At 35.8% G+C, this 23,557-nt stretch overlaps 1 protein-coding gene across 2 annotated transcripts in view; it reads left to right on the top strand.

Moving 5' to 3' along the window:
- The window catches only part of LOC111150069 (protein arginine methyltransferase 3), a 129,312-nt gene that overhangs the window by 80,580 nt on the left and 25,175 nt on the right, over positions 1–23,557 (top strand). For both annotated transcript variants that reach the window (XM_022507407.1, XM_022507409.1), the window contains 2 exons: positions 5,535–5,722; positions 7,724–7,810. In XM_022507407.1, coding sequence (XP_022363115.1) covers positions 5,535–5,722; positions 7,724–7,810 — 275 coding nt within the window. The remainder of the gene's footprint in view (positions 1–5,534; positions 5,723–7,723; positions 7,811–23,557) is intronic.

The raw sequence follows: 23,557 nt of genomic DNA, 5'->3' as shown, positions 1-23,557 counted from the left end.
GCAGATACAGGGGAGTATATGCTTCACCAGTACTTCTGTCTCTGTCCACAGTTCTGCATTGGAATTTGCACTGGAAACCTGATATATGTTATGAAGTCCCCATTTGCTTCTGTGCCTTCCTTGATATTCTTTATGTAGAAAGCTGAATTGTACAGCTTACTCAGTGCTCCCTCATTTCTACCTGGTTGCTTTCCTTTTTAGTTTTTCTTTTTGCACCATGATCTCCTTCCCTAACTCAGCTGGAATAAGTAAGGCTGAATGTTTCCATTTCCTCACTTAACCCTGACATTTTATTAATCTCCAATCTTTCTCAACCCCTTTCACCCTCCTCTTTCTCTGTTAAGAAGTGCCCATTTACCTGGAGGGATTGGGGCTCCTTTTTCTCCTTCTTCCATTTGAAAAGCATAAAATGTAGCATCATGCATAATGGAAAGCATACAGACTTTGTGGGTAGACCTTATGTTGAATCCCTGCTTTGTCAGATAACTAGTTATCTAGTTAGCTGATTAAGACTGGTAATTGGGCAAGTTACTTTACTTTCAGTTTTCTTATCTGTAAAATGAGGATTATAATCTAGCTTTATAGAATCAGAATCATTAAATGAGATGCTTGAAATGAAATGATTGCTCAAAATGGTTAATTCCCCTCCTGAGTTACATCTGGTATACTACAGATTTACAGTGAAAGGAGCTATAGCTAGTAAAATGAGATTAGTGTTAGGTTTATACTTTATATAAGTTTTAAAATTAATTTAAGTATCATGCTATTAAGACTTTACTTTCACACAGTTTATCTCAGTGTAATCAGTCACTGCTCATCGTTCATAGTGCTTGGAGGTTTCCTTTAGTATTTCCATAATTCACTGTCTACTTTCTCATCTTCAGATCTGTGTTTTTCACATTTGTTATTTTTGTTTTGTTCAGCGATATTGTAGTAGCATCATTTTTCACTGTTTTTCAGTATATAATTTTTCAGTGTATATTGCAGCTAGCTAAGCTGGGCCTAGTCACTATTTATAAGTTAATGATGCGAAAATGTTTCTAATTTCCAAATAAGAATTTTTTGAAGATATCTTTATTATATAAATTGGAAATTGATTTTTAAGCTTATTCAACTTCAGAATGTTTGCTGATTTAGTAGCTTAGTAGTATACTTTCCTTTATACATATCAATCATTTTGTCATTGACTGTTTAAAATCCTTCTCCATATTGTTGACATGTGTTGTGAAAAGAATAGTTTATTTTGACTTATTATCTCCTTTTATTCTAAACCTTTTTACTCTCTGGTTCTTTATATCCATGCAGTGATGCCAGTGCTTACTAGGAATTATTTCTTTATGCATCTCAGTCTTACCCTTTAGCGTCCCAAAGTTTGTGAGGCATTTGTAAGGGATAAAGGATTTCCCATCTTTATCTGTTCACCATGTGAGCTGTTCTAGTGACAAATGAATTCTGGGCAGTGAATCGAGAAGGACACAGATGTCAAAGCCATGAATTTATAAATGGTCTGTTAAGAGGGTGCTTTGTCCAATCAGCGCTTTGTTAATTTCACCTACAAAAAGGAATAATTATTCAATTATGCTTCTATCTGACAAAAATCAAATGACAAATGTGTCAATGTGAAAGTAAAGGGTTAGTCAGGATTCTGGCAGGTGGCCCAAAATTTTAGCCAGCTGTGAGGAGGTGGATATGGAACTAAACTGACCTATAATACTGATTACAGGTCCTTTATGAATATTCATGATTCTTAGTAACAAAGATAAAAAATAATTTCATTTCTAAATGCTAACAAATAAACCATGATTTTCTGTATCTTTGTGAAATGTAATTACTTGAAAAATATACCTCAACCCTAGAAAAAGTATAAAGTCAGATTCCTCTTTCATTTGTTTCTACTTATTACCAAGCTATTTTTAAAGTTTTTTAAATTTATTTTAATAAATTGCATTTTTTCCTTATGAAAACATTATCCTTATTTCTTGCTAATATTACTAGTATATCATAGTGCTTGATACAGAGCCAGAGGTCAGCAAACTTTTTCTACAAAGGCCAGACAATAAATATTTTCAGCTTTTTAAGCCCTCCAGTCTCTGTTCCAAATACTCGGCTTTGCCTCTAGAACACAGTGTAGCCATAGACCATAGGTAAATAAATGAGGAGTGGCAATGTTCCAGTTAAACTGTTTATAGAAACAAGCAGGGGCTGAATTTGACCCATGGGCCATTGTTTGCCACCCCTTGATATAGGGACTAATGATATTTTAAATTTTTCACAAAGATTTTTAATAATATCTGAAATAGAAGAACTAGTTTGAATGTCTGTGCACTACTGACTCGGAAGGATACTCAGTTTCCCATAGACCATAGTGTGAATGGCATTCCCTGAAGTAGCACAATATGGTGGCTCTGATAATGACCTCCCTCATCCATTTCTCCCTTGTCCATATCAGGGGTGTCCATATCTGGCCTGCTGCCTGTTTTTGTAGATAAAGTTTTATTGGAACATAGCCAAGCCTGTTTGTTTATTTATTGTCTGTGGCTGGTTTCACAGTTCTAGCAGCAAAGATAAATAGTTTCAACGAAGACCATATGGCCCACAAAACCTGAAATAGTTACTTTACAGAAAATGTTTGCTGATCCCTGCTCTGTACCCTAACTATATTCGTCTTTAAGGATGGAGTTATAGGGCAAAATGTGTGAAACTTGTATGATTGTCATATTAAGTCCAACAAAAGATAGCTAGAAGTTGCCAAGTATCCGAAGTTACTTTAGAATTCTGTTTCTGCTTCAGTGTTTTTCACCAAAGGATCTGGTTTAAGAAACCAAACATGTGGGGCGCCTGGGTGGCTTAGCCGTTCAGTGTTTGCCTTTGCCTTGGGTAATGATCCCGGGGTCCTAGGACTGAGCCCTGCATCCGCTCCCTGCTCAGCGGGAAGCCTGCTTCTCCCTCTCCCACTCCCCCTGCTTATGTTCCATTTCTTCACTGTCTCTATGTCAAATAAATAAAATCTTAAAAAAAAAAAAAAACTAAACTAAACATGCTTTCCTGTAGCTAATGTTCTTGCTGGCTCAGCATAGTCAGCAACAAAACAGATACCTTGAAGAATTTGCATTAGTCAGGAATTTAAACAGTCAGGAAACCTAACCATGTGGGTGGAAGAGGACAGTAGAAGTAACTCAACAGTCCATGGTAGCCCAGTACCCAGTGCTGTGGCCCAGTGCACTGATCACATCTGCCTCACGTGCCCCTTAGGCAGGACTTGAGAAAGTTCTTATCATGACATAGCACCAAGTATTTTTTCTAGGTGTCTCACACATCAGGCTTGAGAGGAGCAATCGCTTTGATGCCAACAGATCTTATCATGGGCTTTATTAGGAAGACAGTTTAGTACTGCTATGATTGAATGATAAATTCCAAAGGCCGTGGATAGAAACAAAGTTTGGAGGAAGGGGAGGCTTATTTCTCTGCTGTTTAAGTGTAAAAACTAGTTAGTAATCATGGAATTATTTCTTTTTTGCATTTATTTGATACATCTATACTTGCTTTCAGTTTATTGATCTAAGAAGATGTGATTTCTATTTTAATATATGAATCCCCTGGATTTTATTTGACGGACAAAATTAATTTTGTTATTTATTTGTCAGAGAAAAATATTTTTAAATTTTATTTATTTTTATTTATTTATTTGAGAGAGCAGTGTGAGCAAGAGAGAACACAGGTGGTTGGGGGGGGGAGCAGAGGGAGAGAGAGAAGCAGGCTCCCCACTGATTAGGAAACCTGATGTGGTGCTCCATCCCAGGACCCCAGGATCATGACCTGAGCCACCCAGGTACCCCCAATATTTTTTTTAATTTGGTGCCATACTTTTACTCTTGTTATTAGAACAGTTTCTTCCCAAATCACTGTCTTCCATCACCTCTCTTAATACTCTCCTGATTTTCTTCTTGCTTAGGTAGCCCCAGCCATTTATTATCAGCCTCCTTTCCTTTTATACAACCTTTAAATTCTAGTACTCATCGTGTACTCTCCCTACATGACTTCATGAGCTCCTATAACTCACATTTCCATTCATATGATCATCATCCCAAATTTATATCTTGAACCCAGATCATCTCTTAAATTTCAGTCCTGTTTATTTAGCTGCTTATTGGATATTTTTACCCATTTGTCCCATAAGCACTGAACTCTTTTGTTCCTCTTGAATCTGCCCTTATTTATTCCCTAATGTAAGGGATAGTACCAAGATCTTCCCCACTGCTAAAGCTAAAAACTGTTGTCCTTGACTTTTCCCCCTTCATTACCTCCACAGCCAGCCAATCCTGTGAGTTCTTCCCCCTAAATATCCGTCGAACAGTGCAGGAGTTAGGGGCATCAACTGCCCCACCCTCTGTGTGGTCAAAAATCTGTAACTCTTGACTCCCCCAAAACTTACTACTAATAGCCTACTGTTGATTGGAAGCCTTAACATAAAGAGTTGATCATTACATTTTGTATATGTATTATATACTGTACTCTTCAGAGAAAAGGTGTTATTAATAAAATCCTAAGAGAAAACACATTTACCAAAAAAAAAAAAAAAATCCATGTGTAAGTGAACCCGTCTTGTTCAAGGGCCGGCTGTTTATATCTCCCCCTTTCCTTTCCCACAGCCATCACTCTACTTCAGATCACCGGGGTTATTACAACTGTCTCACTTTGTCTTTGTCTTAATCTTGTATCTTTCCATTCATTCTCCACATTGTATTCAATCTGGCGTTTCCAAAACCAAAATCTGATCAGGTTGTAACCCTGTGTAAGATTGTTCACAGGCTTGTTGTTAGTCTTAGAATAAAATCCAGTTTGCTAACATGGTCAATCCAGCCGTGTTTTCTTTCCTCCCCGCTTACCTTTGTAGTCTTATATCTCATTCTCTTCAATTGGAGTGTATATTAATTGTGACCCCATATGCACGCTGCTCACTCTGCCTAGAACACTCCCTCCCTGCTCCTAATTCATGTGGTCTTCAGTTCTTATATACTATCCTGCACCTCTACTATAGCCATACCTGAATTAGCTTTTTTTGCTGTGAGCTCCCTCAGTATCTTCTACATCCCCTTTCTTACTATTTATTACATCACCAGTAATTGCCCCTTTTTAAATGATTTGTCTCTTTCTACATGTTTCAGAGTAATGTATAAAGATTTAGTATCTTTGTAAAGTTAGCATATTATAAGTTTAATATTAACAAATATCTTCATTTCCAGTTTATTTGATTTTGCTCTCTTGTTTTAATTATTGTAATAAGAACCCATTGTTGAAATCCTTCTTTTAGTCTTGCCATCACTGTAATGGAAATCTTTTTTTTTTAAAGAGGCTACAAAATGGAACTTGGTTATTTTCCCTGATCTATATCTGTGTCAATCCCCCACTACTAGTAATCAATTGCTAATAATTCATACTGATGATTTGGGGATTTGTATTTAGCCTTTTAAAAAAAGTATATTTTGCCACAAAGGGAGATAATGATAAATTGTTGGGAATTTTATCTGTTACAGTCTACCCTGATATTTGCACTATCAGCCTTGTGGCAGTAAGTGATATGAATAAACATGCCGATAGAATTGCTTTTTGGGATAATGTATATGGCTTCAACATGTCCTGTATGAAGAAAGCAGTTATTCCAGAAGCTGTTGTGGAAGTTTTAGATCCAGACACTCTTATTTCAGATGCTTGTAGTATTAAGGTAGGTGTTTTTACCAATTGTATTTTAACAGAATTGCCATTTTTATCAGTTTTCATTTATGAGTTCAGTATTTGAAATTAACATATTGATATTGTATATGGGCTTTCAAAACAGTGGTTATCCTTCCTATATTAACCAGTCTAATGTACCTTGAGGTTACAGTATTTACCAGTTGACTGTATCATCCATTGGAATCACTTATCTTTTTGTATATCACAGTTCCTTACTCTGAGGGGTTTGAAGGTGAAAAGTCCTGCTGTATTATCATTTATGCTTCATCACTACCTCCATGGCCTTATTCTAGTTTCTCATTTACAGTGAGATTATTCATTCATATCATATGTTCTATGCAGTTTAACATCTCACGTTCAAATCTCTTCCAGCTTTTCAGATTAAGTAATTACACTGAATTTGCCTATGAAGCTGAAGCCCTACTCTGTTCAGATTTCTCAGTTAATTCCTTTTGTGTTTTAAAATCTTACCGTTCATCATGTTACTCTTTAGTTTTATTGTGAATTTTGCTGTGTCAGATTTACATAGGTTAAATAATAACTTTGCAGTGAAAAGTCATTGCTTTTCTTAAAAAATCCTTAATTTGTCTGTTTTAATTAGATATAGTTTGTTCAGTTTTAGGTTCAGAGCATTGTCTGATATTTGTAGTCACACTTTCATAGCATCAATAATTGTTCTCTGCATAGAATGGATATTCAATAAATATTTGTTAATTTTCTTCATAGATAAAATATTTAAAGTTGGCATATTATAATAAACTTTAAAAGTTTCTCAACAAGAGCAAGCTGATTAAAATTGCATTTAGCTTTTAAGAAAAAACTGTAACCTGGTTAATGATTATAGTACTGTTGAATCCTGTGGTACACTGATAATAAGAGATTTATTTGCATTCCTTGATTCTGGGTAGGAGTGTACAGTTCCAGCCAACTCAGCCTCAAGGCTGTGCAGAAAGAGGAGGGTAGTGGGGGGAGGGACTATTTTTCTCTATAGTGCTCTCTCTTTGTTTAATGCCCAAAACTTCTATGAATAAATAGTTGAAATAGAAGATTTTAGACTAATAACAAAGATGTTCAAAAAGTACACATACTCTTTCTCTTTTTTTTAAACGTTAATCAGTATTTATTTACTTGTTTGCTTGGGTAAATATATTTTGTTCCATGTTCCACAATGCTCTATAAATAAAACTCAGCCACACTGTAACTTCTTTAAAATTTTTTCAAGCTATTTAAAAGAGGGTAATGGCTCAAGTACATAGTCCTATGAATTGTGTATGCTGTGTCATAATCTACTCATGGCAAGTCAGGCCTTCATGACCTCCCTGCTCTCCAAAGTGAAATGAAGAAGGAATTGAACCAGGGCAGAACAGAAAGATAAGGCTCTTTGGCCATTGTTTTCCTGAGTTGAATCTTCTTCCTTGGCTTGGCTCTTTGATTTTATTTGTTACGGTTTTTCCTAATATCTAACAAACTTTCCTTCAAATGCAGTTACAAAAAGGAATTCTAAAATACCTTATCCTTTTCATTAGCCTATGTTTTCAAGTTGGCATTTTCTATAAAAATGTTGACTCTTATCATGTATAATTTATAGCAAATGTGTACCACTAATGGTATACAAAATTATTTTAGTTGGAAAACAAGAAAAGAATTTTATTTGAAGATGTTTTAGTGTATCTCATAAAAACTGTAGCACATCAGAGCCATGATTTGATATATAGTGTTCTTACAAGAAGTCTTAAGTAAAAAAATACTCATTTGGTTTATACAAAAATTAAATGATAGTGCTAGTAGCCTTTAAATTTGAAAACAACCCCAGAAAAGAAAAAGAGGGGGAAAAAAAACCAACCCCAGAAGTGAGGTTCGAATGATTAAACTTTGCAAACCATTGGTTTACAGTAATCCTTTTTGCATAAGAAATATTTATCTGTTTGGTTTTGGGTTTGTTTTCACTATTTTTACTAAATTCTTCCTTCCACTCTTTCTTAATGGGTAGCAAATAGATTGCCATACAACATCTGTCTCAGCTTTGGAGTTTTCTTCAGATTTTACCCTGCAAATTACAAAGACATCCATATGCACGGTAAGCGGTTTCATCTCCTTTCACAAATCTCACTAGCAGTGCAGTTGATGGGCAGGCTAATGAATTAATTACCGGACCTGTGATGAATGAAAAAGACTATTGCCTTCGACAGTCTATCTTTGCCTTTGTTAGGCTATTGAACAGATCTGTTTTGATGGGTCAGTAGACTTCAAAAAAGTTAGTTTAGTTGAGAGGAGAAAGTACTAGGACACCATGTTTGCAATGATTTTTCTTTATAGAGTCTTCCTTATTGCCTCTCATGTAACTAATTGAGAGTACTCGTCTTTATCTTCATAGACAAGTTCATGTCCTACACCTCCTGATAACTCTTAACACTCAATATAGATGGAAGTAAAATATGTTCATTTGGTATAATATTTTATATTCCTCTGTAAAATATAAGAAAGAAATGATGATTTACCTTTTTTTAAAGAAGCATCCTGGTGTAATGGGCATTAGAAAAGTTAGTCTGGATTCCCATTTGGTTCTGGCACTCACTAGTTCCTTACTTTGCTCAAGTTACCTAGGTAATCTATACCTCAGACTAATCAACTGCTTTAAGAGAAATAGTAATAATTTCTATCTTGTAGACTAGTTACACAGATTAATGAATTAATATATGTGGAAGCACCTATAAAGTAGCCAGAAATGTTAGGTTATTAAAATATATTAATTTTTTTCTTAAATATTTTCTAACTGTTTATTAATACTAAGATAACAGTATTTTTTACCAGGAGACTCAGAATGTTAATAAAATGTGAGCCTTTACTTAAGAAAGTATGATTTTATGTAAGTGGTATTGATACAAATATTTATATTAAAAATTAATTGTATAGTTTTTGAAATACTAATTGTACCTTCAAAATTAAAATTTTACTGAAAACTATATAATCTATAACTGTGTGAAACAGATTATAGTCATGTTGACTTTGACTCTTGAACCTGACTTTTTAAAAGATAGACATACAAAAGATTTTATGACTTCTTAAAAATTGTTTCTGTTCACTTTGATCTAATAATTATTTTATATCAAGTGAGTGTAACGGTGTGCTTTGATGTTTTGAGGAATTCTTTTCATTGAAATTGTTTTTACAGTTTTTAAAAAGTAGCTATCTAGATCCCAGATTTTTTATTTTATTTTTATTTTATTTGGGGATACCTATTATATTTGTTTAACTGATAAAAACAAAATTTCATTCTTCCCATTCATTTCTCCCAGATTTTCCAGTTGTCCTTTATAGTAACTGAAATAATTTGTTCAATTGAAATTATAGACTAAAGGTTTTAAGTCTTAGAGTTAAGCTCTGTGTTTGATGCTAGTAATCCTTGAGAGTTAAAAAAAGATGTCTTGATTAATGACAGTTGATTGATCTATAAGGGAATTCTTAGATAGAAATTGGCATATTACCAGTATTATTAAGTAATATTATTTTAGGTCATCTTTCCGTGCCCTTCACATGAATCAGAGGAGAGCAAATGTAAAACTGTAGTGAAGACTTGAAAAGCTGTTTTTAGCTGTGGATATTTTTTAGCTTTAGGTAGAGGAGTTTACTGAGTTTTTTTGAAATGTTCTTTATTTTTTGGGTTATTGGTCAGGGTTCTTAGTTTTAGACAACAAAGTCCAAATCAGCTTGTTAAAGCAAAAGGTGATTTACTGAAGAGTTAAGCAACATAATTCCAGACACACTGGGAGAGCTAAAGGAATAGACAAAATACTCTCAAACCGCATCTTAGAACTAGCTTGGCCACAAAGCAGGCCTGTACCACTGCAGACCCTGTAAACCTGAGAGCCCTTGGCCCTCTCAGTGAGTGGTAGGCCCCACTGACGAACCCAGATGAGCAGAGCTCTTCACTCCCATCCTGTTCCTATACCCCCTGCCCACGTCATGCTGTCCAGTTCCTCTGTCCAGATCTTCATTCAGCACCTCTGGCAGCACATAGGTCCAGTTGTACACTAGTGATTAAAAAGTCTCAGCAAGCAGTTTTAGCTGCAGTAGTGTTGTGCTACAGAAGAGTTTCACGGTGCATATATAGAATTATTTTCTATTCCTGTTACTTGCCATAGAGTAAAAGAAGCTTTTTGTTGAAATAAATTGTACTTTCGCTTTAATGATCTTGGTTTTATTCTGCATGTTTAAAAGAATAAAATAGAAACCAAACACAAAAAAGCTCATAAAGTCTAACACAAAAACTGTAATAGAAATTTTTGTATTAAAGAACATATCAAGTAGGTACTTGCTGCATTTGTTCCCCTAAAGAGTTCCATAAGAAAGATAAATCCAAAAGAAACTGTTATATTACCTTATTTCTTTAAAGAGCCTTTTAGATTAATATTTTTATTCCCAGCATGCCTGAATGATTTCAGTATAAAATTCTGGAAACGAGGTAAGTCTGGTGTTTAGGTAGGAGGTGGTAGAAGGTTGAAGTGGTCTTGTGTATAAGTCTGATCACTGCTGAAGAACATACTCCTGTAATCACCTTTGAGAGGAATGTATAGTTTCAAACCATATTTATTGGATACATGCCAGGTACTGAACATAGAAATTTTAGTACTTATTCAACTTTAACCCTTCTGAGATTATTCTGTCAAATAATTTGTCAACAAAAATTGTCTTAGTGATAATGTCTTAGTCATTGAACACTTGCATGCGAGACAACATGCTAATCACTTTAAAATGATTATTTCATTTAGTCTTCCTTTTTTTTTTCCATTTAGTCTTCTTAATAACCATTTGAAGTAGGTACTAATATTCCCATTTTTGGGGTGAAGAAAAATAAATCACTGTGTCTTGTGAAATATCCTGACCCCCCTAAAAAACAACTCTGATAGGATTGTACAAGCTATTAAGGGAAGATACAGAAACTTATGAATGAGATATTTGAGGTGTGGAAGAAGAGAGGTAGCCTGTTGCATTTGAAACAGATCTGAAAAATCTAAAATATGTTGCATATGAAACAGGTCTGAAAAATGTGATTCTCAGCTAATAGTCTAGCAGTTGTTGGTAGGGAGAGAGAGAGTGTGATCAAAATACGCTCTTTCTCAGAGAAAGGGCTAACAGATTTATATGATAAAGTAAGTGACATAGCCCATCTTCTTTGTTGCAAAGAAAAAGTAGATCTTCAAAAAATTTTTTTCTTCATATTTTCAGAGTGTATTTTTTGTTTTTTCAGTCAAGCATCTACATGTCTTAAGAACTTTCTTTCCCTCCCAGCATGCTTACCCTAATGTGAGCCTGGCATGAATAAGGGTTTGTGGCCTGTAATACCTTTATTACAGTTTCATTATTTGTGAGTCCCAACTATCCATCCATATCTACTCCAACTATCTTTTGCTCTTTGAGGTGGTGCCTACTCCATACACTCTTCTGCTACCAACCATCTGGAGCTATTATACAAGCCTAGTCTCTAAGGCTACTTTTAAATAGATTATTCGCCTGGTTACTTGGGAATAATCCACAACAAAGGTATTAAAAAGGATGAGTGCCTAATTGGAACTTTGTTTCTCCTTTATAGTGTAAGAAGAATTAGTGAAAATACTTAAAAAAAAAAAAAAAAAAAAAAAAGGCAGTACCTGCCAAAGAGATGGAAAAGTTACTTTGGAGAGGAAGAGGTATGGCTTCTTTAGATAGGGTAAAGAAAAAAGTATCTGCTTTTCTACTGCTGAGTACAAACCTTCGAATATATTAAAAAATATTAAAATCCTCCTGCTTAAAACTTGAATGCATAGCCAAAAAGTAAGATGGATGATTACTCTGAGTAGTTAAGCCCATTTTAAATATATGCATAACCATTTATTTCTAATGAGATTCTAAATTTGTAGCCTAATTAAAATGTTAGAGGAAATTGAATTTTTCAAAGTAACAAGATGCTAAGAAAACCCCTTTGCATTTAATTTCAAAAGCATGTGTGCTGTAGACTGATAGTGTTTTTAGATGGCTTTCTCAAGTTTGTTAGAACCTTTAATAAAACATCTTTTCTTTGCAGTGTTCACCACCAACACACACAGGCACATACACACACCACAGAAGAAATTTGATAGCATTTTTAATGTAGTGTTTTTGTATTAATAAACTTTTTTATGTTTTGGGGAATTTAACAGGTTATGATAATTATATGTGTCTTGGATCTTGGTTAAAGGATAATTTTCCAATGACTAGTAGCACATACATAGCAATTTTTTAACATTTTTAATGTATCTTTATTATTGACAGTTTAGGTCAAATTGCCTTTGCTTTTACGATGAGGTATGAATTGTTAGCATCTGACTATGACAACAGGCTGCCTAACATTGCAGTAAATGAGCAATCGAGTCCATTATTACGTGAAAAGTTTACAAGTGTTCAAAGGGAAGTGGTTTAAAGCCATACAACTTAGAACTAATATGTTATATTTTGTGAGTTCTAGTGTATTTTTGTCATTTATGCAATTGTGTAATATTCTCCCTTTGTGTTCCATCAGGGTTTATACTGGCATCTGTGTGTATAAGCTCCTTAAAGATATAGGCAAGCATATGCATTGAATGACTCTTCATACTGCCTTTTATGTAACAAATGAGTTGTTTACCTTTAAAAGGAAAATATTTAAGATGATTTTATCAGATTACATGTGTAAATCTTGTGTGTAGGACATGTAAAGATTTTGATATATTTTGATATATTGATATAATTTGATATATATTTGATATATTGATATAATATTTGATATATTAACTCTTAGAGCAGTCATTTTTATATATATATATTTTTTTAAGATTTTATTTATTTATTTGACAGAGAGAGATCACAAGTAGGCAGAGAGGCAGGCAGAGAGAGAGGGAAGCAGGCTCCCCGCAGAGCAGAGAACCCGATGCGGGGCTCGATCCCAGGACCCTGAGATCATGACCTGAGCCGAAGGCAGAGGCTTCAACCCACTGAGCCACCCAGGCGCCCCGATCATTTTTATATTTTTAATTTCAGCATTATATTTTCTTTTATTCTGCATCTCTGCTAGCGTGCACTAACAATGACTGGTACAACAGTGTTCAGTTTGCATAAACTTCCCTTAATATATTCCTAAACGTCATTTAACAAAGAACAATATTTTTCCTAGGCATTTTTCTTTTACTACAGTTGCTAAATTAAAGATGAGCCACTGGAGTAAATAAAAACCAACAGACCTTTTTTTATATTTGTACTTAAAAACCTCTTACAGTAAAGTCTTCCAGATTTTATCAAAGTACAAAGTACACTAATATGAGTATGGTGGCCTTGAGAGGTTCTTAATTTTTATCATAACTTTAAAAATCATTAATATAAGGATTTATATTAACAGATTTTTCAGTTAAACAAATACTAAATACTATGTCCCAGGCACCTGTCTGAAATCTATGTACAAAGGTGCGCGCACACAACATACACACACACACACACACACACACACACACACACACACACACCCCTGTTCTCTGTCCTGAAAAGGCACTTAAGTGACAGGAGACAGGGGCTAAGAAAATTTCAGTATGAATATAAAATTCTGAGTATAGATGTATACACAGAGTAGTTTGGGAACGGGAACACAAAAGAGATATTTTCTGGAGGAAATATTGTAGTTGGTAATTAAATTCTATAGCCAAGATTCTATGAGGAAGAAAAAAACACTTTGCCGCTCCCCAGAAGATTTTATTTTAAATGAGGGAACCTGATTCCAAGGATGAAAAGGTTGAAGGAAAAGACTGAAGTATAGTAGCCATTTAAGAAGTTCACTTTGGGATAATTTGTTTACCTATTATTTAATTCACTTTTTTTTCTTCATCTACAGTCTTTCTGCTGTTAAGATAGCCGCTAAATGCTTTCATGTTAAATATCATGTTTTTCAGTTCCATAATTTCTATTTTCATTTTTTGAGTTATCATTCCTTCATTTTTTTTTAAACTAGTTTGGTCAATCTTTTAATCTAAATTTCTTAACATATTTATAATCACTCTTTTAAGATCTATTTGCTACTTCCCTAAGCCAACTGTGATTCTACTCTGTTATTTTTTTTTTTTAAGTTTTATTTACGTAAGTAATCTCTACATCCAGTGTGGGGCTCAAACTCACAACCCTGAAACTAAGGGTTGTGCACTCCTCTGACTGAGCCAGCCAGGCACACCCCTGTTGCTTTTTTTCTTTTGATTATGGGTCACATTTTCCTCTTTCTTCTCATATTTCATAATTTTATATTTTGTGTTAGCCATTATTTGAAAGGATAATACAGATTAAATAGGTAATATTTTCCCCTAGAAGGGGTTCCACTTACCTCTGCCTGGCAGCTAGGTTTAAAGGGCTGATACCTTTTACCTAATTTGGAATTGAGGTTGGTCAGGGCTAGGTACCAGGGGCACAGGATTAGGCCTCTCTCTCTCACAGTTTCTTGGGAAGACAGTCAAAATACAGCTGAGTTTAGGGAGAGAGACAAAGTCGGGATATTTATGAGGTTTGGAAAATCTGATCATCAGTGGATCTGTCAGTACCGAGCAGGAAGTTGGCAACGGGAGGAAAGGTCCTTATGTGGATTTGGCATGGCTCATGATCTAGTTGAGAATTGATAGATGCAATGAGAGGGTGAGTTTCAAAGTGTATCTTGAAGAGTAAACAGTCTAGTTGAGCTTTCTCTTTTAAGAAGAAGGCATTTGCTCTCTCGGGATTAGTTGAATGGTCTGTTCATGTAGACAGGTTTTCTTAAGGTGCCTGAAACAAACAACTTCATCTCCTAGGCAAATGGCAGAGTTGAGTAGTAATGTCGTGTTGATGGTGACAGTGAACTGTGTGCTTGTAGATGATTTTGGCTTTGGGATCTAAGCATTGCAAGAAAACTTCTGCCTGCTTCGAAGCACAACTACCAGCTTCGTCCACCTTCTGGGTTTGCTAGCTCTACCTGTCAGGCTTTTCCAGACTCTAGTGTACCATACTAGCTCAGACCTGCCCATTAAAAATTGACTGGGTTCTCCTTGTTCCAGCTAGGTTGTTGTGCCTACAGCATTTTTTGCTGTTTTTCCCACCAAGGGTCCCAACATTGGATAAATGCCCTCAGGTATGAAAGCCACTGTTTCTCTCTGCTCAATTAGAGGGGGCTGGCTGGCTCATTCCTCTCTGAAAATAGTTAATCTAGACTTCTTTGCCTTCAAGATTCTTCTGTATTAATGAAAAACATGATTGCTTAGTTTAGTGAAGGTGTTTTTATTTTTGTTGTTATATCAATGTGAAGACCCTTTGCAAACCTCTACATCCTAACTAGAAACAGAAGTCCCTGCCTGCGTTGTTTTTAAAATACCAATGTGGAAAATCTGGGCTTATGTATTTAAGATTTTTGAAAGTTGGGAAAAGTAAATGAACATAAATTCAGTCCATGAACTAAAAAATAAATTGTATGTTACCTCCCAATTCTCATTTTGGTTTCCTTCCCCTTTTTTAAATGACATACTTGATAAATGATAGATATATTTGAGAGACACTGATAATTCTTTTGAGGGAGTCAAAACAAGTCTTTGGTTTACAGTTTTTTTTAAGGCTAATGCAAATGTTATTAAATGAAACTTTAAAATGTTTAAAATTCAAACTTTAATGATTCCTTACTCATAGTATTGTTTTTATTTTACTTTTTAATTAAGCTTTAAATTTTTCCAATAGCTTACAAATAAACTTAAGATGAGCCTATTTCTTTGTAATTGTGTTCTTAAATCTTCTTTCAAGGCTTTTGAAAAATCTCTGACAGTTGAAACCTGCTAGTTCCAAATTCATTTCTTGGGTATTAAATCAGCTCTTAGTACTTTTAGGTGTAAATTGACCTAATTTTGACCTTGCAAAGCTAATCAGCTAAGGAAACTAATTATTAAAACACATCTGTGCTGCTTAGAAATTGTAAGATTTGTTTTGAACTTGCATCATAGATTTTAGTGGGACATCTGGTATATATTTTAATAGGCTTCATTAAGTAAATTTTATGTGTTGGGGGGAGGACATTTCTAATTATGTGATTCTACCTCTCCGTCAGTTTTAGATTTCTCCTTATATAAATGACCATAAGATCTAGAGCATGGTCCATAACTTTGTACTCTTCTCTGAAACCTAAACCTTTATAGTTAGGCTTCGGTGGTGGTGACAGTACTTAAATCTCTTCAGTTATTCTCAGACTGTTTTTTGAGTAGCATTATGTGCTAAGAGCTGGAAGGCATTGGGGATATAATAACAAGCCAAAACAGTTCTTCTATTCACAAAGCATAAATGAGGGAGACTGATACTTAAATTCACTTTATGGTTACATGTGATAATGGCATTCTAGTTATATAAGAAAGTGTCGATATTTTTTAGAGATGTAAACTGAAGTATTTCGGGGAGAAATGACATCGGGCATTTGCTTCAGAACAGTTCAGCAAAGATAAGGGGGCAGAGGAAGAATAGATGAAGTAAATTTGCCAAATAGTGCTAACTGTTGAATATGGGTGACAGGTACTCAGAGGTTCTATAATTGTGTGTGTGCTTAAAATGTTTTATACGTAGATGTTTTTAAAGAAAAATACTAATGACAGCATACTAAGAAATGTGTAAGAGTGATAAGGCAAAGGTCCTGTGCTAAGTTGTTTCCATACGACACGGCGACCTGCTATTATAGCTACCAAAGCTGAACACATGCTTACTCTGTGGCTTAACTGTTTCACTCTTAGGTCTTTACACAACAAAAGTGTGCTCATGTTTGCCAAAAGATATGTACACAAGTGTCCATTGTGGCCTACTTGATTATAATCCCGAACTGGAAACAAGCTAAATGTTTATCAGCAGTAAAATGGATAAATTAATGTAGTATATTTATGGAGTAGTATATGTCAATGAAAAAAGGTGATCTTGAGTATACGCTGCAACATGGATGAATTCTTCATGAACAGAAAAAAAAATCTGGAAAGTTTAGAAATACACCATGGAGCGCCTGGGTGGCTCAGCCGGTTAAGCACCCGACTTGATTTTGGCTCAGGTCATGATCTCAAGGGCCTGTGATCGAGCCCCACATCAGGCACCGTGGTCAGTGGGGAGACTGCTTGAGGATTCTGTTGCCCTCTGCCCCTCCCCCCAACTTTAATGCATGTACGCGTGCGTGTGTACGCACACACTTTCTCTAAAATAAATCTTTTTACAAAATAAACAAAAACATATTTTTTTAATACAACATGGCGCTCTGTTACAAGCTGTCTACTTCATCTGGAGCCCAGAAATGATTTGTACCATTGCCAGAAAAACTAGTTGAATTGAACTTACTGAGGGATGGTTTATACATTAGGGATTTTCCAGAGTAATTTTGATTACTTGATTTAACCATTATGTGACTTAATTCTTCACGTAATATATGACTCTACTATAAAAGGGGGCTTTGTCTCATATTCAGAGGGATTCTATCTAGTTCTGATATTGTTTGTATTTGACTAAAGTCCAGGTGTACCCATTGCATTGCCTATAAAATCTTGCATACTTCTGTCTGACCCCCACCCCGTATCTTTCTTTTTCCCAACCACAGAGTCTAGCCTTCTGAGCTAAAGCCCAGAGGATTTTAGCCTTTTTAAAATCTGGATTTTTTTCACTTACTTTCTGGTTAGTTGCCTTCCTTTCTATTTTTGTACTTTTTCCTTGGAAATGTACCATTAAGAAAAATTTAATTTTTTAAAAAGATATGTTTCCCACTTCCTAATAACTTTGAGGTATATGTTCATTGAGTAGAGTAGCGGGATGAATCACCTGCAGTATTAAACCATTATTTAAACCTGCTCAGAGAGAATGCAGAAGTCCACAAAATGAGAAACCCTGAACTTGAGTCCTTAGAGCGAAGAGATTCCTATGCTTGAGCCTCCTTTGAAAGCCATGCTGTAAATAATGCCTCTGAATCTGCATTTTTGAAAGTTCATTAACAGTGGTTTTAAAGCCTCCAGTTGAGTTATATTATAAAAGGATTTGAACATCATATTGTTCTAAAATAGAATTTGAGTAGAGTGTTGAAATTCTTCCGTTGCATTACAATCATAATTTAATTCTAGATAGGAATAGGGTCATGCTTGAAATCAGCAATGCCAAAGGTCAGAATAAATTTGAGAGAAATAATCACACTCAAGCAGGACCGAAATACTTATCTCAAGCACAGCAATAAGCATAAAAATGGCTTATTTATTACACAATCAGTAATAGTGAACTCTTTATTGGATGTGTCAGGGGAGTTCCCCCAGACTTATCTCAGAGGCTGCCAATTAGCATTATTACGTTGTGATAATAAATGAGTTTGACCAGGTGTTTTCCTCTTTGATTTAGGCAGTTATCCCCAGAGTAATGACCTATAAGGAAGTAATCTTCTCAGTTCAGATTTCCTTTGACTCATGCTTTGGCAGAAGCCATCGCGAAAATTGGCATTCAGAAATCCTGAACATCCTAAAGCACCTAATGTTTCCAGCTGTCTGATGTATACATATGTCTTCACAGGAAGGATCAGTCTTTATTGGAAGATGAATCAAGAATTGGAGAAATAAATCTTGTTACAAATACCATATGGCTCAGAACATATCAGTTACCAAAATCAGTCCATCTTTCTCTTTTCTAGAAGACTGAATGAGAAAAGGGCCAATCTTGAAATAGTAGAGAGTTTTCTAAAAGTGATTAAAATCAAAAAGGAAAGTTTGAACAGTGTTAATGTAACTGGTTAAAAGCTTCAGTTTTAGGGGTGCCAGTGTGGCTCAGTTGGTTGAACATCCGACTCCTGATCTCAGCTGAGGTCTTGATCACAGGGTCATGAGTTTGGGTCCTTCATTGGGCTCCATGCTGGGTGTGGAACCTCCTTTTAAAAAAAAAAAAAAAAAAAAAAAAAAGCTTCAGCTTTAGACCCAGTGAACTGAGTTTACTAGTATGACTTTAGAAAGAGGTATTTAACTTCTCTGAATTTCAGATTTTTCATCTGAAAAGCGGAGGTCATAACAGCAATACCTACCTCATTATTTGAGTGTGCTAAATGAGATAATGCACACAAGCACTTTACCACTATGCCTGGCACATAGAAAGTCTCTATAAAATAAGCCAATTAATATTTCATTTGTTTTCCTGCCTTGTTGCACTCTCAATGAAAAGGTTGTACTTTTTTTAAATTTTTTTATTATTTTTTTAAGATTTTATCTATTGCAAAGAGATCACAAATAGAGGGGCAGGCAGAGTGGGTGGGAAGAAGCAGGCTCGCTGCTGAGCAGAGAGCCAGATGTGGGGCTCGATCCCAAGTCCCTGAGATCCTGACCTGAGCCAAAGGTAGACACTTACCGACTGAGCCACCCAGGCGCCCTCAAAGACTACTTTCTTTACAGGCAAAGGTAATGCAATGAAAACTCTTTAATTTGTCCATATACCTGACTATCTGATGTATTGGGGAAATGAGACCTTTCTTCAAAATGCTTCATTTATGCAAATAAGCTGCCTCTAAAAGCAAAATCACTTTTTTTCTACCTGCAGTTTTGCAAAGAGTCACATTTTAAATTTCTAGATCACAAAGACAGTGACCTAGCTATTACAGAATGCCCTTCGCTTTAACAATGATATGTCCTGGCTGTCCCAAAAGATTGCACCGTAGCATTCCACCTGATTTCTTATTCTTTTCTACTCATCCTTTAATTCAGCATCCAACCTCATGGATACAGGGTGGGCCAGAATCAGTCCTGTGGCCCCAGAAATGTAAGTTATTGTCTCACCCAGCAGTGTGCAGAGGAAGCAGTCAAAAAACACTGAAATTACAGATATAAAGCCAGAACTTTTGACACCTGGTATAATTACCTTCTTTGAAAATTGCAGCCTCCACAGGGCAAACATCAATGAATGCCACCAAGTACTTAGTTCTCACTTCAGCTGTTGGATCCCTTTTTAGTAGGGCTCAGATGGGGAGGAGGAAACCATCTTTTTACCTCACTTTTTTTTTTTTAGATTTATTTATTTATTTGAGAGAGAGTGCACATGAGCTGGGGTGAGTCGGGGGCAGAGGGAGAGGGAGAGAGAATCTCAAGCAGGTGCCCCACCAAGTACAGAGCCTGATGCATGGCTGGTTCCCAGGACCCTAAGATCGCAACTTGAGCTAAAATCAAAAGTCAGATGCTTAACCGACGAGTCACACCGGTACCCCTACCTCACTTTTCCAAAGAGAAAATACCCTGTTCATTTCTGGAAAGTAAAGTGCACCACATCTTCTACCTGCCCCCTTTTTCCTGTCTGTCGGAGTTTCTTTCAGTGTTTGATCTCTCAATTTATAGTCCCAAAGGCCTGTAAAAACAAGTGGCATTTGGAATGTCTGGGTGGCTTGGTCAGTTGAATGTCTGCCTTTGGCTTGGGTCATGATCCCGGAGTTCTGGGATCGAGTTCTCTGTGGGGCTCCATGCTCAGTGAGGAGTCTGCTTCTCCCTCTGTCTACTGCTCCCCCTGCTTGTGCCCCCTCTCTCTCTCTGCCAAAGAAATTTTTTTAAAATCTTCAAAAAAAACAAAAACAAAACCAAGTAGCATTTGGTAGGACTTGATCACCTAGGAACAAAAATGGGTTTTAAGAGTTTTCATTTTTAAACCTCTTCAGCCATCATTAAACTGGTTTCTTTTGTTTTTTGTTGATTTTTAAATTCAATATATCTCCTATTTTGTGCTTAAAATTTATAATGTTTACTTATCATTGATAGTATTTTCTGCCTTTTGAGGAACTAGGAATGGGCCATAGAGCCTTTAGGTGGGTAGTTTTTAGGGAACATTAAAAAGCAGCATGAAAAATGGAATATAAGGAACAATAAGCATTGGTATAAAACAGTGAGAGACTGATGCTCTGCCAGGAAGCAGGTAGGCGATAGAAATCTAGAGAAGCAGTGGGCTGCACGTTGTTTAGTGGTAAGCACACACATGCAGAAAGGCTTTCCAAGACAACTTTTCATTTAAGCAGCATGTGTTGAATACTAGTCCCGTGTATACTAGGATGCTAGCTCTGGCTTCTGTGTTAGGTACTGCGAGTACAACCCAATATAATCTCTGATCCCCAAGACCTTAGTTTAAGAGAGGCCAATGTATAAATAGATAATTGTAATATGGTATTCTATAAGAGAATTTTAATAAGAGAGGCGTATAAAAGATACCCCTGGCCTGGCACACTCTTATCTGCTTTTCCTCAGTAATCCTATTCATACTTAAGGTTTTACTTTAGGCATGGCTTCTTCCAGAAAGCCTTCCTAATACCGTGTGCACTAGATTAATGGGGAGCAAATAACTGTTGTTGGTGTAGACTTCAAAGAATATTTCCCTCAAGTAGTTGACATCTAATAGCAATTTTGAATTTAAAAAATAGGAAGTTATAAGAGAAGTAAAGCATCATGATTTTCTTTTCCCAAAGGCTGACAGGAGTTGAGCATATAATATCACTTCATTATTCATTTATTAGTTCTCTCATTTAGCAACTCTTTATTAATTTTCTATAGAGCCTGCACTTCCTGGCTCTTTCATGCCTTTGTAACTGCACAGTTGCCTTCACTGTTGAGGTAGAATGTCCAGGTGTTGTGCCTGGGCAGTGAGGATACGGAGGAGAGCACAGACGTAGTGAGACTGCCCTTAAGGGCTGTTGGGCTCTGTAATTAAACCAAAAGCACTTTGAGCATGGAATGTGTTATTACAGAGAGAAATAGAGAAACATCTATTCGGCGGGATTAGAGAAGACTAAGCCCAGAGGAAATAATGTGTAAACAGACACATGGTAAATGAGAAGAAGCTAGTTTAGGGAATGGGGGAGTATTATAGGCAGGGAGCCTTAAGTAGCAAGGAAAAAATGCAGTAATAAAACTGCCCCCTATAGTGGTGGACTACATAAAATGGAGTGAACCTTTTGCTGAGAATAACTACAAAAGCTAAAGAAAATATAAAACACTATTTGATTGAAGGTATCAGAGAGATAAATTAATAAAGCATTATCAAGCTAAAACTCAGAAAAGAAGACAATCCAGAGAAATGAGACTGACGTTTGGGTCTGCGTTTGCCCTATAGGCATTTATCAATTCAGAAGTAGCAGCTAAGACTTGCGTAGCCCTTTGATAGCCTCACATGGATAGGAATATAAACATCGGGCCTTTGTGATTCCCCAGTGCTTTGCACTGTGACCATGAAAGACTGCACCCAAGAATAGGGTAAAATTATAGATAAATAAACCCTTCCATGGACTGCAGCCTAGCTTCACATCATCTGGGTGACCCAGGACATTCTCAAACCCCATTATTAGATTAAGATGATCTTAGGGTTGCCCGCACCCCCAGATTCATTGCACAAAGATTCTTTCTAGAAGATCATTATCATTGGCCTTAAATTATTTCTACAGTTTTTCAGATATAAGGTACAGATTATAATCAAAGGTAATCAGTCACACAAGGACACAAGACAACATAAATCAATAACCAGCTGAAATAGTAAGCAATAAAAACAGAGCTCCAAGTGCTCCAGATTTTAGATATGCCAGATATGGACTTTAAAATAACTCTTTGGGGACCTGGATGGCTCGGTCGTTAGCGCATTTGGCTCTTCAGAGTCGTGAGTTCACACCTGATTTTAGGCATGGAGCCTATTTTAAAAAGTTAAAAATAAAAATAACTATGCATACTAAGTTGAAGGACAAAAGAAATTGTAAATTTCAAGCCACAATTGAAAACATTTAAAAAGAATTATAGCAGATTTGAAAAAGAGTCAAACATATTCTGAAACTTAACTAAAATGAGTTTAGCAGCAGATCTTAGCACACTGAGGTAGAGAGGTTTACTGAACTAGATTTTAGGTCAAAAGGAAATATTCAGAAGGAAGCATGGAGGGATACAAGCAGGAAGATTTGGGAAGGGCAAGAGATATAGAGGATACAAGAAAAGTCCTAATATATCTTTAAATGGGAGCACCAAAGGAAAGAAGGTGAGAATAACCACCAGTTTATTCTCTGTATTTAATTAAGAGTCTAGCTTTTTTGGTCTCTTTTTTTCCTTTGTTTGGTTTCTTAAAGTCCACATATGAGTGAAGTCATATGGTATTTGTCTTTCTCTGACTTACTTCATTTAACATTATGCCTTCTAGGTCCATCCATATTGTTGCGAATGGCAAGATTTCATTCCTTTTTATGGCTGAGCAATATTCCGTTGTATAAATATACCATATCTTCTTTACCCATTCATCTACGGATGGGCAGTTGGGTTGCTTTCTTATCTTGGCTATTGTAGATAATGCACAGGGGTGCATATTTCTTTTCAAATTAGTGTTTTCATATTCTTTGGGTAAATACCCAGTGGTGGAATTACTGGATAATATGGTAGTTCTATTTAATTTTTTTGTTTTCCTTCCCAGAGGAGAAATATCAACAAAAATGTTTCTATGGCTGATTCAAAGAAATTACTGCCTATGTTTTCTTTTAAGAATTTTATGGTTTCAGGTCTCACATTTAGGTCTTTAATCCATTTTGAGTTTATGAATAAGATTAACTTAAAAATTCATCCACTTCCAGATACATACCCAAGAGAAATGAAAACATATGTCCACACAAACACTTTCACATGAGTGCTCGTAGCAGCATTCTTCATAATAGCTAAAAAGTGGAAGCAAACCAGATGTCCATCACCTGGAGAATGAATAAACAAAATGTAGATCCATACAGTGAAGTAGTATCTGTATGTACTACAACATGGATGAACCTTGAAAAGGTTATGCGAAGTACAGGTAGCTAACCATGAAAACA

The sequence above is a fragment of the Enhydra lutris genome, unplaced genomic scaffold (assembly GCF_002288905.1).
Source record: "Enhydra lutris kenyoni isolate GAN:26980312 unplaced genomic scaffold, ASM228890v2 scaffoldscaffold22, whole genome shotgun sequence".
Lineage (NCBI taxonomy): Eukaryota > Metazoa > Chordata > Mammalia > Carnivora > Mustelidae > Enhydra > Enhydra lutris.
The sequence above is the reverse complement of the archived record's forward strand: the minus strand, read 5'-3'. Positions and strand labels throughout refer to the sequence as shown.